The sequence below is a fragment of the Triticum dicoccoides genome, chromosome 7A (genome assembly GCF_002162155.2).
Source record: "Triticum dicoccoides isolate Atlit2015 ecotype Zavitan chromosome 7A, WEW_v2.0, whole genome shotgun sequence".
In the NCBI taxonomy this organism is placed as follows: domain Eukaryota; kingdom Viridiplantae; phylum Streptophyta; class Magnoliopsida; order Poales; family Poaceae; genus Triticum; species Triticum dicoccoides.
The window spans coordinates 1,545,490-1,561,754 of NC_041392.1; the positions used below are offsets into that span (position 1 = coordinate 1,545,490).

General features: G+C 48.3%; 1 protein-coding gene and 1 pseudogene across 1 annotated transcript; both read right to left on the reverse strand.

Moving 5' to 3' along the window:
• Positions 1–3,721: 3,721 nt before the first annotated feature.
• LOC119329789 (aspartic proteinase nepenthesin-1-like) lies at positions 3,722–10,764 on the reverse strand. Its single transcript, XM_037602882.1, has 4 exons — positions 10,732–10,764; positions 10,473–10,524; positions 10,221–10,316; positions 3,722–4,929 (listed from the first exon to the last, which is right to left on the reverse strand). Exons 1-4 carry the CDS (start codon positions 10,762–10,764, stop codon positions 3,722–3,724), a joined length of 1,389 nt encoding a protein of 462 aa, XP_037458779.1.
• A 207-nt stretch (positions 10,765–10,971) lies between these two features.
• LOC119329791 lies at positions 10,972–13,481 on the reverse strand (annotated as a pseudogene).
• Between the last annotated feature and the right edge of the window lie 2,784 nt (positions 13,482–16,265).

Sequence of the window (16,265 nt, forward strand, 5' to 3'; positions counted from 1 at the left end):
GACGGTGGTGGCGAATTGGTATCAAGATTGGTAATTTTTACGTGTCAGTACCAAGTTTAAGGCTAGCCGTTACAAAAAAGTCCAAATCGCGTATAAACACGTATTGACGGTGTATCCAGGCGGGGCCCGCCTGTCAGGTGCCTACTTGGCATGTTTTTTTGCAGAAAACCCCCCTGCTTTATACGCAATCACATAGATGCTCATTATTTTCTGAAAAAAGGTCTTTTGACATTTTTTTTCGTTTGCAAGTTTTCACGGACTCATTTGAAAGTTTCAGTTGAATAGGACAAGTAAACAGAAGAAACTAAGAATCACATGATGTGTTTGACTAATGCCGATGATGGTCAATTGTATAGTGCATTCGTCAGGGTTATCACACATCATGTGATTGATCGAGAGTTTCGATTGTCAATTTTTCTATAGAATACAAAAAAAACATTTTTCCCATGCAAGCATTCTCACAAACACCTTGCAAACAAATGTCCGCCCAGCTCGGCTATATACATCTGAGGAAATTACACGATAGTATCACATTTGGGGCGGTGGTGGCGAATTGGTATCAAGATTGGGGATGTAGCTAAAGAAAGAAGAATACAAATGGTCGCAGGTTTGACGACGGGGCTAAAGGGTGCGAATGACGTTATTAGTCGTACGGATTGCTCGCTCGGCAGTACCATTTTGCTGGGAGGTGTAAGGACAAGATAGGCGAAAAAGAATGCCATGGGTGGTGCAGAAGGTATTTAGTTTTGTGTTTTCCAATTCTCGGCCATTGTCACATTGGAGTGCGGAAATAGACAAATTAAATTGGGTACGAGCGTATGCGTGAAAAGATGTGAAGGTGGTGTAAACATCAGATTTTTTGCATAGGGGAAAGCTCCAAAAATAATGTGTATAGTCGTTGACGATGATAAGATAATAACAAAAACCAGAAAGGCTAGGAACTGGGGACGTCCATAAATCACAATAAATTATTTCAAACGGGCGAGTAGTAGAAGTTTGAGAAGCATAAAATGGTAGCCTAACATGTTTGCCTAACTGACACGCATGACAGAGGGGAGGCCCTCCTTTATTGAAAGAAATATGCTTGGAGCTATTTAGACGTGACATGGTGTGGTTGCCGGGGTGTCCAAGTCGACGATGCCAAAGCGAGGTGGAGGCGATGATGGCACGAGCTTTGGCAAGTGCTTGTTGGTGGAGAGGGTAGAGTGGTCCGGAGCTATTGCATCGAAGAATCACGGTCTTGGATGGAAGGGCCTTCACAGAAAAACCGAAGGGATCAAATTCAATAGAACAATAATTATCAATTGTAAATTGATGAACAGATACGAGATTTTTGATAATGTTGGGAACTACAAGAATATTGCGAAGATAGAGAGGTTTAGAGAGAGATGCAAGTGTTTGGGAGCCAATATGAGTGATGGGAAGAGACGCGCCATTGCCAACAGTTACTGTGTGAGCGGAGGAGGGTGTGAGAGATTGAAGTTTACCCGGATCGGATGCCATATGGGAGGAAGCGCCGGAATCCATGTACCATTCATTTTTGGGGAAGTGCATGTTGTTCAGGGCGGTGACAAGCGCGGGGTCGTGCTGCTGTTACTGCTGCTGGTGGAAGGTGGGAGGAGGCGGCGCCTGGTGGAGATGCGTGTTGGTGTAGCCAGCTGCTGGAACATATGTTGCACATGGTTGAGAAGTGCTTGTAGGACGAGGACCAAGAAGGCGTGGAGCTGGAGCACGCCATGCACGTGTTTGCTGCCATGGTTGAGGCTGGGACAGCGCCGGGTGTTGTACGTGGCCTGCACGAGTTGGCAGCCCTGCCCACGGATTGAACATCCATGATTCACTGCGTCCACGGCCGCGTCCGCCGCGGCTACGTCCGCGGCCGCCGCCGCCGCCACCGCGGTAGCCTTGGTCGTTGCTGTTGTAGACTTGTAGGAGACTGAGCTGCCTCATCCTGCGCCCCCGGAAGGTGCGCGCTCACCACCGGCGCTTGGAAGAATGTTGTTGCCGCTAGCCCAAAGTGCCGTGGCAGGAGCGTTCTTGGCGTCCGCCTTCCTCTGTGCCTCCTCAAGAACTAGTGCTGATCTGGTCTGCAAGAAGGACGGGAACGGCGACTAAAACGGAAGAAAAGTGCGCAAGTGTGCATACTGCTCGCTGAGGCCGCGTAACAGGGTGAGGACGAGGGTCTCGTCGGAGATGGTCTCTGGTCGGAGACGGTCTGCCCGACGTCAGCAAGGGCATCAGAAAGATTCTTCAGCTTGGCGCAATACTCAGAGATCGTCATGTCGCCTTGGGGAGTGTTGCAGAATTCAACATCAAGAGCAAGGGCATGACTCTTCTTGTTGTCGTGGAACAGTTTGGCGATGGCGTCCCTTATCTGTCGAGCGGAGGATCCTGGAGCCATGATGATGCCGAACAACTCAATAGAGATCGAGCCGTAGATCCAGGAGAGCACGGCGTAGTCATCGCGCCCCCAATCGGAGGTGGGCGAAGTGTCAGAGAGGGTGGCGGCAGCGTCACCAATGACGTGGTTGGAGAGGCCATAGCGACTGAGGGTGACGAGAAACAGCTCACGCCACTTGACGTAGTTGGAGTCTTAAAGATCGAGAGTGCTGGGGACATAGGTCTTGATGGAGGCGGCGTAGGAGGAGGGTGCAGGAGAGGGGATGAGGACAGTTTTGCCCTTCTCCTTGTCAAGGCGCTTGAGTTCTTCCTCGCGAGCCTGCAGGATGGACTCGCGGTTCTTGAGCTCCTTTTCGAGCTTTTCCAGATCATCGGCGTTCATGCTCATCGGGATGGTGGGGGCTGAGGGAAGCTGTGGAGGTGAGGATGATTAGGTGTTGGGATCGAGTTCTTGGCAGGAAAGGACCAATCGGCCTGATACCATGTAAGTTGGGAAAGAACGGGCTGCTGATTGCATGCCTCGTCCATCTCATATTCACGTATATATAGAGTACATGATTACAATCAGGTTACAATAAACAGTTTCCATGTACAGTAGATACCATGCCATCTATATGAGGCTTGGCGTGAACGCCAAGATGAGCAGCACCAGATGTGCCTGATGCGGAAGAATCTGAACGGCCAGATACGGCGGCCCGGTCATGCTCTAACACTCCCCATAGTTGGTACGGGAGGAATGGGTAAGACCAACCTTGCTCAACTTATGCACAATGACTAAAGAGTGGTGTGTCGTTTTGAGTTGGTCCTATGGGTCTGTGTATCTAACAAGTTTGTTATGAAAGAAATAATCCAATCTATAATACAAGTGTGCACGGTTGAGAAGTATAAGTTGACTAAAATGGATGCATTGCAGAGCAAACGTAGTGAAGTATTGGGCAATAAAAGGTAGCACCTAGTGCTGGGTGATGTTTGGAATGAAGATACACAAAAGTGGGATGATATGAGATCATTGGTGTGCTCACATTTTGGCTCAAGTTGCTTCTATCATGGGCACACTTCATCCACGTCATATATCACTTGTAAATGAAGATCAGTCATGGCTGGTTTTCGCTTTATCTTCATCCACATCATATATCACTTACAAATATATGCAACAACTTGTAGATCGAGTGCATATATGCCAATCAAACTGCTTACATCGTACTCCAACAGTTATGTATGTATACACCACCATACGTACATAGTATGGAGCAGATGTGTTACTTATTTAGAGGAAAGTAGGTACGTAGGAGTGTAGAACACGTGTGGAGTCGTGACTTGATCACATGTTGTGACACTGCGCGGGCACGATGAGCAGCTTGTTGCCCGCCAAATCATAGACGATGTGCATGTTCTGTTGCTGGAAGTTGCCGATGATGGTCGGGAGGTCGTCGCCGGCCGAATCTATGACCACGCACAGCTGGTCGTCCAAGTTGGGGTGCTTGGCCATGTAGTTCTCCCGTGGCAGTTCCCAGTCCGCGCCACCCTCCAGGTGCAAGATCAGCTTGGGCACCGCCACCTTGCTCGCGTCCGGCACCGAGTCCGTCTGGAAGCACTGCAGCTCGCCAGGGCCGCCGTCGTCGTCGTAGGGCATATGGGGCAGCGCCACCTGCGACACGAACGCCTCACGGAGGATCCGGAAGACGGCCCGTGGGAAGGAGGTGATAGCCGTGCCTGAGTCGATGATCGTCCCGCCGGAGCCGTCCGTCTTGAGCGTGAACGCCGACTCCGGGACCGGCAGGCGCACCTTGCCGACGGTGATGCCTTTGAGAGAGAGGTAGTAGTAGACATCGGAGTCGGGAACCCGTACGAAGGGAGTGGACAGGACAGGCCCCGTGGCGTGCGCTGTGAGGTCGTCGTCCGGGGCGCCCAGGAACACGGGGCTGCTCCTCGACTCGAATATGCTGGTGAAGCAGTAGGAGAAGCTGCCAACACGGAGCGGCCCAGGCAGCGACAATGGCCCGCGGGCGAAGCCGGACTCGTTGGACGAGAAGTTGCCGGTGGTGTACTGGCCACATCCAAAGGCGAGGTCCGGCACCACCTTGCCCTGCTGGAAGGTGAAGGAGTCTTTGGCGAGCTGGCCCATTGACACAGACTTGTCGCCGTAGACGAGTCGGTAGGCACAGCCGCCGAGGAAGCACGCGCGGCTGCTCCGCTGAAGGCCTTGGCAGAGTTGGTTGGAGCAGGCGACGCCGTGGACGGTGTCGGAGGCGGAGGTGTTGAACTTGGGGAAACGCTGGTCGAAGCACTTGAAGCAGGGAGTGCACTGTGTCCAGATGACGTTGCTGCCGGTGTCCACCTCCAGCGCCACGTGCTGCGGCCGCGGAGTGCCGATGCCGAGGTGGATAAGGTACTCGGTGGAGCCTATGACGCCGGAGCTGCTGACCGCGGGCACGGTCACCGCGCCACCAGGACCGGATGGGCAGAGCTTGGCGGCCCGTGCCCTCGACCGGGCGACCATCCGCCCGAGCAGCTCACCTTGGGTGAAGCCTGTAAGACAATAAGTTTTGGGGAACCAGCACAACCATCTAGGGGTGGCTTATCTCATTATATATAATGGTTGTGTTATAATATGTACCATATACGTACATAGGTACAGAAGCTATACATAGTCTAACACCCTCCCTCAATCTTAGCCACTTTCTAAAGAACTGAGAATGGTAAGATTGCGCCTACAAGCCTCAAACTGTGGCAGCGGTAAAGGCTTAGTGAAGATGTCTGCAAGTTGATCCTTAGATGAGATAAACTTGATCTGGAGTTGCTTCTGTGATACACGTTCCCGTACAAAGTGATAGTCAACTTCAATGTGTTTCATTCGGGCATGAAATACTGGATTTGCAGAAAGGTATGTAGCACCGATGTTATCACACCAAAGAATAGGAGGCTGTGGTTGAGACAAACCCAACTCCTGAAGCAAAGACTGCACCCAAATAATCTCTGCAGTAGCATTAGCCACAGCCTTGTACTCAGCTTCAGTACTGCTACGTGACACAGTAGCCTGTTTCCGAGCACTCCAGGCGATCAAATTAGAGCCAAAGAATACTGCATAACCCCCCGTGGATCGCCTGTCATCTGGGCTACCAGCCCAATCTGCATCGGAGAAGGCCGAAAGGACCCGAGAGGAAGTCGGCCGAATATGCATACCAAATGTCAGGGTGAATTGAACATAACAAAGAATGCGTTTAACAGCAGCCCAATGAGTATCTCTGGGAGCCTGAAGATACTGACAAACCCTGTTAACAGCATAAGAGATATCTGGTCTCGTGATCGTCAAGTACTGAAGTCCACCAACAATGCTCCTGTACTCTGTGGCATCCGCAGGAGACAAAAGCTCACCATCAACAGCTGTTATCTTGTCGGTAGACGACATGGGTGTGGTGGTCGGTTTGCACTTCAGCATGCCAGCTCTCTGTAACAACTCCAAGGAGTACTTCTTCTGCGTAAGGACAAGACCAGTAGCACGAGAAGTGACCTCAACTCCAAGAAAGTAGTGAAGCTTCCCAAGATCTTTGACCGCAAAATCAGCACCAAGAGAGCAGACAAGAGCATCAGCAGCATACTGAGAAGAGCTGACAAGGATAATATCATCGACATATACCAAAAGATACATAGTGACTTCTGGCTTCTGTAGAAGAAATAACGAAGTGTCAGCAGTAGACGGCACAAACCCATGAGCACGAAGGGCAGAGGCAAGGCGGGCATGCCAGGCACGAGGAGCTTGCTTCAAACCATATAGTGCTTTGGAAAGACGACAGATATAGTCAGGATGATCAGGATCAGAGAAACCAGGCGGCTGTTTCATATAAACCTCTTCCTCCAAAAATCCATGTAGAAAAGTATTCTGCACATCAAGTTGACGAAGTGACCAACCACGAGAAACAGCAATGGAGAGAAGAAGCCGAATAGTGGTAGGCTTGACGACAGGACTGAAGGTGTCCTCATAGTCAAGACCATGACGCTGCCGAAAACCGCGAGCAACAAGTCGCGCTTTGTAACTCTCAATAGATCCATCTGAATGCTTCTTCACTTTGAATACCCATTTTGAGTCAATAACATTTACCCGTGGTGGTGGAGGAACGAGAGTCCATGTCTTGTTACGAAGAAGAGCATGAAACTCCTGCTCCATAGCCTCTCGCCAATGTGGAATGCGCAGGGCAGCCTGATATGAGCGAGGCTCAGAAGATGGATCCGCAACAGCAGCAGCCAAACAAGCAGCCAACCAAGCAACCGTACCATCCTTACGTTCCTTAGGTTTGAAAATGCCACTGCGACTGCGTGTATGTGGTCGGGACACAGGAACCACCGAGGTCGACGGAGTAGCCTGCAACGGGCTGGAGGACGGCGATGTTGACGAGTCAGCTGGTGACGAGGAGCCAGTCACGGTAGCCTCGGACTCGGTTGGCGAAGAAGGCTGACCCACCGGCGAAACCGGCAGAGCAGACGAAGCAGCTGGCGACTCCGGCATCACAGACCGGGCCGATGGCGAGCTCGACATAGTGGGCCGTGGCGCGGCCGGTGTCGCGGGCTGATCCGCTGATGAAGGCGACGTGAGGACCCGAGCCGCGGGCGAAGACGGCGTGACGGGCCGAGCCGCAGGTGAAGACGGCGTGACGGGCCGAGCCGCAGGCGACTCGGCGGCCACTGGCGAAACGGACCGAGCAGTGGAGATGCTCGGCGCGACGGGCTCGTCGGGTGACCATGCATGGGCACGCGAATCGATGCCATGCAACATAGGGCGATCGACGTGCCCACCAGAAGACGACGATGATGATGGTGAATCCTCCAACAGCTCCAAACGAGCTCCACGTCCGGTTCCTGCACCATGGTTAGGTAACAGCAAAGGAGAGTATGCAACATCATCAAATTGGTCAGAAGCAACAGAGGATGAATGCAGGGATGGTGGTTCGACAGTGGACACAGAAAGGTTGGCAAAGGGAAAAACATGCTCATCAAACACGACGTCCCGAGATATATAGACACGATTAGTGGGAACATGAAGACATTTGTAACCTTTATGAAGAGAGCTATAGCCAAGAAATACACACTTCTTAGAACGAAACTCAAGCTTGCGCTTGTTATATGGACGAAGATGCGGCCAGCAAGCACACCCAAATACCTTGAGAAAGGTATAATCAGGTTGTTCATTAAGGAGAACCTCAATGGGAGTCTTCATGTTTAAAACACGAGTAGGAGTACGGTTGATGAGAAAGCATGCAGTGGTGAAAGCATCACTCCAAAACCGAAACGGAACAGATGCATGGGCCAAAAGAGTAAGACCAGCTTCAACAATATGACGATGCTTACGTTCGACTGAACCATTCTGCTGATGTGTATGTGGACATGCTAAACGATGAGCTATCCCAAGCGACTGAAAGAAAGAGTTGAGGTTGCGATACTCGCCCCCCCCCCCAGTCTGACTGGACATGAACAATTTTGTGCTTGAGAAGACGTTCAACATGTTTTTGAAACTGAACAAAAATATCAAACACATCAGATTTGCGTTTAATAAGGTAAAGCCAGGTAAAGCGACTATAAGCATCAACGAAACTGATATAGTAATTATGACCACTGACAGAAGTCTGAGCAGGACCCCATACATCTGAAAACACAAGTTCTAAAGGATGTTTCACCTCACGACTGGACTCCGAAAAAGGAAGTTCATGACTCTTCCCCTGCTGACAAGCATCACACACTGCTACATCTTTATGACTAGACAAACTAGGAAGCTCATGATGACGCAAAATATGACGGACAATAGGTGTGGCCGGGTGACCAAGACGAGCATGCCACTGTGACGGAGAGACCCGAACTCCACTGAAAACACGAGCGACACCAGGATGCTCCAGACGGCAGAGGCCCTGGCACAACCGCTCACTAAGAAGAATGTCCCTCGTGCCCCGATCCTTAATTAAAAGATCAAAAGGGTGAAATTCACAAAGCACATTATTATCACGTGTGAGTTTAGGAACTGAAAGAAGATTACGGGTCACAGATGGAACTCGAAGAACATTGCGAAGCTCAAGACTCCTATTGGCATGTCTAGTGAGAAGAGATGCTTGACCAATATGAGAGATGTGCATACCTGCTCCATTGGCGGTGTGGATCTTGTCGGAGCCATGATAGGGTTCACGAGTGTGAAGCTTCCCCATCTCGCTGGTTAGATGCTTTGTCGCCCCAGAGTCCATGTACCAGTGTGGATCGATGGAGTAGGACTGAGTGTGTCCCTGTTGCTTCTGCGGCGCGGGACGATCAGCCATGGCGACCTGACGGGCATTGTTGCGTGTATCTTTGCCGTCATTGCCAAGACCAAGGAAGCTTCGCTGGAAGCGCTTATGACACTTGGAGGCCCAGTGCCCATCACGGCCACAAAGCTGACACACACGTGGACCGCCAGCCCCCGGTAAGGTCGCAGTAGGTGGGGGGGCCGAGGTGGGCGACGGTGGCAGCCCCAAGGGAGACCGGGGTGATGAAGAAGAGCGGCCACCCTTGGTGGCGGCGTTGGCCGAGAGGGAGCCAGTGCCCCTGGTGCGGCGAGTCTCGACCCGTTGCTCAGTGAGAAGGAGCCGAGAGAAAACCTCGTGTGCCAGCATGGGTGTCGAGTTGCCCCGCTCGTTGATGATCTCGACTAAGGCATCATACTCCTCATCAAGACCATTGACAATAAACGAGTTGAACTCGGAGTCGGTGAGGGGCTGTCCAATGGAGGCCAATGTGTCGGCGAGGCCCTTGACCTTGTTGTAGAACTCAGTGGCAGTGGAGTCAAGCTCCTGACACTCTCCAAGCTGACGACGGAGTGCAGAGACACGAGCCTGGGACTGCGCTGCAAAGGTGCGCTCAAGGATGGTCCAGGCCTCATGAGACGTCTTCGCGAAGACAACAAGGCCGGCAACTGCCGGCGAGAGCGACCCCTGGATGGAGGAGAGGTTCGCCTGGTCCTGCCCCGTCCAGACGCGATGGGCCGGATTAAAGACCGGACCGTGCACGCTGTCTACCAGCGCGGGTGGGCAGGGAAGCGATCCGTCGACGTAGCCTAGCAGGTAGTGACTCCCCAAGAGCGGGAGAACCTGCGCACGCCAGAAGATGTAGTTGTCGGCGGAGAGCTTGATGGTGATGAGATGACCGAAGTGAAACGGCGGCGGCGAAGACAATCCCATCGAGGAGGCTGCCTGGGGTGCAAACACCATGGAGGCAGCCGGAGGCACCGAAGCCGATGCGGGAGGAGGCGGGACCGCAGCCAGGGCGGGCGCCGCAAAGCTCGCGGCCGGTGCGGACGCCGCAAGGCCCGCGGCCGGGGCGGACGCCGCCAACCCCGCCAGCGGGGCAGTGTGATCCGCTTGCGGCAGGAGCGGCGGGACGACGCCTGCGGAGTCCGCAGCGGACGGCGGCGCCGCGGTGTGGACCACGAGGTCACGCCCAAGCGAGGGCGCCGGCGGCGTGGAGAAGACGGAGCCGATACTCCTTGTCCCGATCGGAGCCGGAACAGAGACGGCATCGAGCGGGAGGTTGAGCAGAGCCGCAAGAGAGGCCGGGGGGAAGCCCGCAGCAGTGGAACCGGTGGTGGCGGCGCTCGACATGGCGGCGGCGGCTGCGGCGGCGGTGCGGGTATTAGGGTTTAGAAGCGGAAGCGATCGTAACCTAGCGTGATACCATGTAAGACAATAAGTTTTGGGGAACCAGCACAATCCTCTAGGGGTGGCTTATCTCATTATATATAATGGTTGTGTTACAATATGTACCATATACGTACATAGATACAGAAGTTATACATAGTCTAACAAAGCCGCGGCCACTGTCGACGTGGGTGAGATGGGCATGCAGCTGCAGGGTAGCCGATCGCGAGGTGGCCGGCCAAGCCAACAGGGCTAGTAGCGTTAGGACTAGGAGGAGAACGTAGTGCTCCGTAATGCTCACCACTTGTGTATTGCTTTGTTGTTAGGGAGCCACCGTGGGTTTACATACACTTCTATCTATCTATCTATCTACACTTCTATCTATCTATCTATATATATAGCCATCCATGCATGCATGCGTACAGGGGCGGAGCCAGAACTTTTGTGAAGCCCGGGCAAACTTAAGCCTGAATGTCTAACATGCAAATAAAAAATTTCGTACCGGGTAGATAATATATACTATGCATCAAACTTGCAAAGCACAAATCCACATTAATATTGAAGTGAAAATACGAACATAACAGTCAGACAAATCAAATATTTAAGCGAACTAATATATCAATATTCCATTTCAGAGAGCAAATGAAGTTGTGACTTGACAACAAAAGACATGGAATCAAACCGAAGCATAGAGCCAATCAGCCAAACTAGCCATCTTGCCAACAAAAGTGTAGCCGTCTAAATCACCATGACACCATCAATATATGCTCACCATGACACCATCAATATATCCTAGAAGACACTACAGGATAAGAAAATGGATTTGTTATTCACAAAAATTCAGTGTTGTGATTTGTTTATTTATTCAAAACAGAGAGCTTGTAACAATAGAAAAGGTTAGATGGAACGTACCAATAGTGTGCTAAAGAAAATCACGAGGCAAATGTCCTTTCCGAGGCTTCATTGTTGTAAATGTTCAAATAATATCTTTATCATCAACTGACTTGAATAACTCCCGCTCGGTGTAACATATCATCAAGTCGTTGAACCATTCGTTGTTGATCTTGCTACGCAATTAATTCTTGATAATCTTCATTGCTGAAAATGCTCTCTCAACAGATGCAGTTGACACCGGCAATATCAAAGCCAACTCAATAAGTTTGTATACCAATGGAAATACCAGATTTTTCTTAGTTTCAACCATCTTCACGGCCAAACTTTGAACATCATTACAAGTAGAAAAAGAAGCATGCCTTTTCACTTGACTTATATAAGTGTGGAGCTGCTCTCTTATTGTTTCACGATCATCATTAGAGAAGTCTTCATGATAAATTTCAGCAAGACGAGCAAGTTTATCAACATTGAACTTGGAGAAAGAGTCCTTGGGGTCAAGACATGAGAAGCAATCAAGCACACAATTTGCTTCTTCACTAAAGCGGTGATCCAGCTCCACACAAATTTTGTCAATAGCAACATAAAAAATCTCTGCACGGTAATGGTGAAGATTAGTAACAGTTCTCCCTTCTCTCCTTGAACGACCACGAACTGGTATTACTTCGTACATATTTGGTACTAGAATACTATTAGTACCACAAAATTCTTGGACATCACCAAATAAATTGTCCCAACCACTCTCTCTGAACGTTGCCAACCGAGCCTTGACATCATTAACTAATTCCATGGCAAGAACAATATTGAGATCTTTTCTTTGCAAAACTTTTGAAAGCTCATTTGTGACGCCAAATAACTTCAACATAAGCTTCAGAATGAAAACAAATTTAAAGCTCTCCATTTTTTCTATCAAACCTGCTGCTTGAGATGGTCCACGTCCATATTCATCAACTGTACTAAGCACCTTTAACACGGAGGACCACATTTGATCCAAACGCAGTAAGGTAGTATGATGTGAACCCCATCTAGTATCCCCCGGTCTAGAAAGAGTAGATGATTGGTGCAAGCCCCTTCCAGTAGATATCTCACCACTCTCAAGTCTATCCAGAATATCTTGGTGTTGTGCCTCGGTCAATGCATCCCTTCTCTTGCAAGATGTTGTTGTTGTAGTCACAATCAAGGAGATGTACTCAAAGAAATCATGAATAGATGAGCAACTACTAGCAACAGACACGACCACCAATTGCAGACGGTGAGCATAGCAATGAACATAGAAAGCATAGGGGTTTTCATCTATGATCTTTTTCTGTAAACCATTAAATTAACCTCTCATATTTGAAGCCCCGTCATATCCTTGACCCCGTATCCTTGAAATTGATAACTTATAATGATCAAGAATGCCATAAAGAGCATCCTTTAGTGACTCGAACGTCGTATCTTTGACATGATGCAAAGCAAGGAATCTTCCCACAACCCTCCCTTTGTCATTCAAAAACCTATAGGAAAACACAATAATGTCAGTTGGTTGCATAGAGAATAAATGACAAACAAACAACAAAATAAAAGTGAAACTACTAACCTCAACATCACAGCCACTTGCTCTTTCACAGATATATCACGTGATTCATCAATAAGCACCGATAATTGTTTGTCACCAAGCTCTGCCATGATCTTCTTTCTAACTTCATGTGCACAACACATTGCAAGCTCCTTTTGAATGTCACCAGATGTCATTGTGCAATTTCTGCCACCACGGTTAAAAGCATCTCTGACTTGTTCATTCTTAGTTTTTTCCAAATCTATCATCTCTCTAAAGTTTCCCTTGTTTAGAGAAGTAGTTGATTCATCATGTCCACGGAATGCCAAGCCTTGTGCAATGAGATATCTTGAACAACTTACAGAACAAGTTAAACGAATCTTATACATTTCTTCTGATTCCTTGCTTGATCTAGCAAAGTTACTTGCCACACTTTGTCTTTGATTATTATAATCATCATAATGCTTGACGCAAGAGTTGTGCTTACTACCATGACCACCAATATGATCTTTGAAGCCTTTAGATGCATGCTTCCAATCTGTAAATCCTTCTTTGGTGAAGACTTCATAACCAAAGTGCTCAGCCCTTCCGGGTTGCTTAAAGAGAAAACAATAAAAACAATAAGCTGCATTCTTCCACTCACTGTATTCTATCCAGTCGTACCTTTTATACCAAGATTTGGAAAATGCGCTTGAGGAACGCGAACTTCCAAATTCAGTACGATGGTATTTATTCAAATCTGGTTGCATTGGACCCTTCAATATATATGTGCTCCTCACTTGGTCTTGAATATCAGGAGGATACTCACAAATTTGTTTCCTCTTTCCCGGATTGCGCTCAATCGCATTTGGATTAAATTCATTGGCAACGTTAGGCGCTGGTGGCTCTACTTCTATTTCAGGCTGCGCATCATTCACATTTTCAGTCATTTGCTCTACTTCTACTTCAGGTTGCACATCATTCATATTTTCAGTCCTTGCTCTCTTAACCAAAAACCTCCTCATCTCTGAAATTTAGTGAGTAAAAAATCTGAAGTTAGTTTTTACACAAATAAGAATATGGGTTAATCACAAGTTCATAGTACAGTAGTACAGTACAATAACAAAGCTACTTGCATCAACTACATGTATCAGATTATCAAGTATTTCTTGATGTTGCCAAAGTGAAATCGGTGAAATATTTCTTAAAATTACTAGAAGAAAGAGTCTGCAACCTGCATACTAGTTTGTCAGTCTAATGGACTTACAGTTTCTGTAGTTTCCAGCAGCTAACAAATAGATTTTCTCTTTGGACTTTGGTCATAATCGTCCCCAATCAAAAGTTCCTAAATAAGCCCTAAGTACATCAATATCTCAACCCAAAACAGTTATTAAGTACGCGATCTTACCGGAAGTCGAAGGAAAGCAACTGCCCCTGGCCCCAGCCTTCAGGAGAGGAAGGGACAAAGGAAGGGACGACCGTGGCCACTGCCGGCTCGCCGTCGGCCTGCCGCTCGCCCAGCCCCAGATCGCCGCCTCGCCTTCAAGCCCCTGCCGCACTTGGGAGAAACCGAAGAGACGCGAGTAGGGGAGAAGCCGAGAACTGTCTGGACTCTGGAGCGATCGATGGTATTCCCTGTTGCCTCGTGGGCTGGAGCGAAGCGATCGATGGTATTCTTTTTTTTCTAGTGGGCTGGAGTGATCGGGACGTTCTAGTAAATAATTGGGCTGGGCTGTGAAGGAGGCCTAATCCAGTTTTGCCCGGGTAAATACACTCCGTATCGAGAAGTATCACGTATTGTGGTACCACCACTGTTGCCGTTGGAGTGCCAGCGAGCCCAGGCAACTGCCCAGGGTCGCTGGGTGCTCGCTCCGCCACTGCATGCGTACCACTTTTGGTTTACTTGCGACGAGGTTGGTTTACTTATGGATCACCCACCACCACTTTCTTCTGTGCAACAAAAGCTAGGCCATAGATAAACAAGCATCATGACAAGGACGTTTTGCCAGTTACGTAGTGGTTATAAGACATTTGGTTTCGCTAAAAAAAGGAAAAAGAAATTCATGACAAGGAACCGTTCGTTATTAAGTAACTAAACGATCATTGTTCTTGGGACTGTGACGCGTCCTCCGACAGATGGGCTGGCTTAAATTAATCCTAGGAAGAGCACACAGTTTTGAATGCCTCCGGTATGTTCGATATCCGTGGGCGCGGATTCCCCCCGGTAGGGTCCTTCTTTATCTCTTTTTCTTTTCAATTAATCCAAGTATAAGGGTGAAGTAACGACATAGCAATAAGTATTTCCCTCCGTACAGAATCAATGTTTTATTGAACCAGAATGAGTTTTTTTTTCCAGTAAACAGAGTCATTGCTGCTTGCACAAAAAACACAAGACAAACTTGTCTTCAACACATCGAAAGCGTTGTCTAGCTTCTTTTCTTGCAATTTACAACATTAGATTGCACGGTATGGTAAGAATTGATAGGTACATTAAAAAATGGTCAACACAGAAATACTACTTTTGTAAAGTTTTCAGTATAAGAAGATAGACCCTCAGAGCCATAGGTTCACTACTGGTATCTCTTCAACCATAAAAGTGTAGTGTGATGAACACATTACGACTGGACATTGATTAAATTGCAATATTTATATTTATGACTATGATCATCGTTGGTATAATCTCATATAGACATTACATTCGTGATATGTAGACCGTTATCCAACTGCATATACAACTAATACTCCAACCTAAGACCGCTATCCAACATGTATCTTCAAGTATTAAGTTCATAACCAAGTGTTTCTGGCGGCTAGGGAGCCGGCGATACCTACCTGAGGGTGCGGTATCTATTTTGTTCTAGCGAGCCTGCGTGCTTATATTCATGGGCTTCGGCCTTGTAATCTTCTCGTAGTCCGGCGTTTGCACCCTTACTAGACTATCGTTTCTCGCTTCGCCATAGCGCTTATGTTGTTGGTGTTAAGTATGTCCGTATTACACTCTGCCTGTTCGCTGTTGGCTTTATTAATTTAAAGCCGGACGCTCCTAGCGTCTTCGTTTTAAAAAAAAGTAGAAATCATTGTATAGATAATTGAATGCCTATATAAGATATTCATACTAACATAATAACGAAACTTAATTATTAGCAGAGAAAAAGATGAACTTAATTACTCCCTCCCTCCGATGAAAAGTGTACATATAGAAATTTTAGGACAAATTATGACGTCGAGTAAAAAATGCATTTGAAAGGTGCAAACTACCATCTCTCTAATCTTTAATTACTCAACCCCCAATAAGATAAGCGCATGTAGAAATGAAGAAGACCATGTGTAGAATGTTATTGGTCTTGGTTACCGTGTGATGAGAGAGAAATATTTTTTTCTACTTTAAAGTGCTTTGAAAAGATAAAAGTAGACTCTTTTGTGGATAAATTTTAAAGTCAAACGTACACTTTTCATCGGACAAAAGGAGCATGCAGCGAAGAGATGGAGTTCGATATATACGCCTCGCTATGAACGGAGAGATGGAGTTTCAAGATTACGTGAAGCCATGGCATTGGGCCAAACGACAACCAGCTTGGAAATGAAAACCCGGCCGGCTTTGTATGGATCCGCGCGGAGGAAACAATGGAGGCGCGCCTTCCGCGTTGGAATGCTAGCCTCGTAGTGGACGCCCTAGCATGTTTCTAACATGCTGGACGTACATACCTAGGCTAGGCTGGCTAGCAACCCTCCAATGGCGACATGACAGCTGCCTCTCCAATCATGACCTAATTTCTCTCAACGCTGGTTCGCCTCCACACCGGCGCGAC

What these genes read in the sequence shown, in the direction of transcription:
- LOC119329789 (XM_037602882.1), bottom strand. Translation starts at nt 10,764, where the DNA reads ATGGCTAGTTTGGCTGATTGGCTCTATGCTTCG. An exon ending in CTGATTGGCTCTATGCTTCG is followed by an intron (nt 10,525 to 10,731) that starts GTTTGATTCCAT and finishes TTTGCATGTTAG; the next exon opens with ACATTCAGGCTTAAGTTTGC. An exon ending in CCACGTCGACAGTGGCCGCG is followed by an intron (nt 4,930 to 10,220) that starts GCTTTGTTAGAC and finishes ATTGTCTTACAG; the next exon opens with GCTTCACCCAAGGTGAGCTG.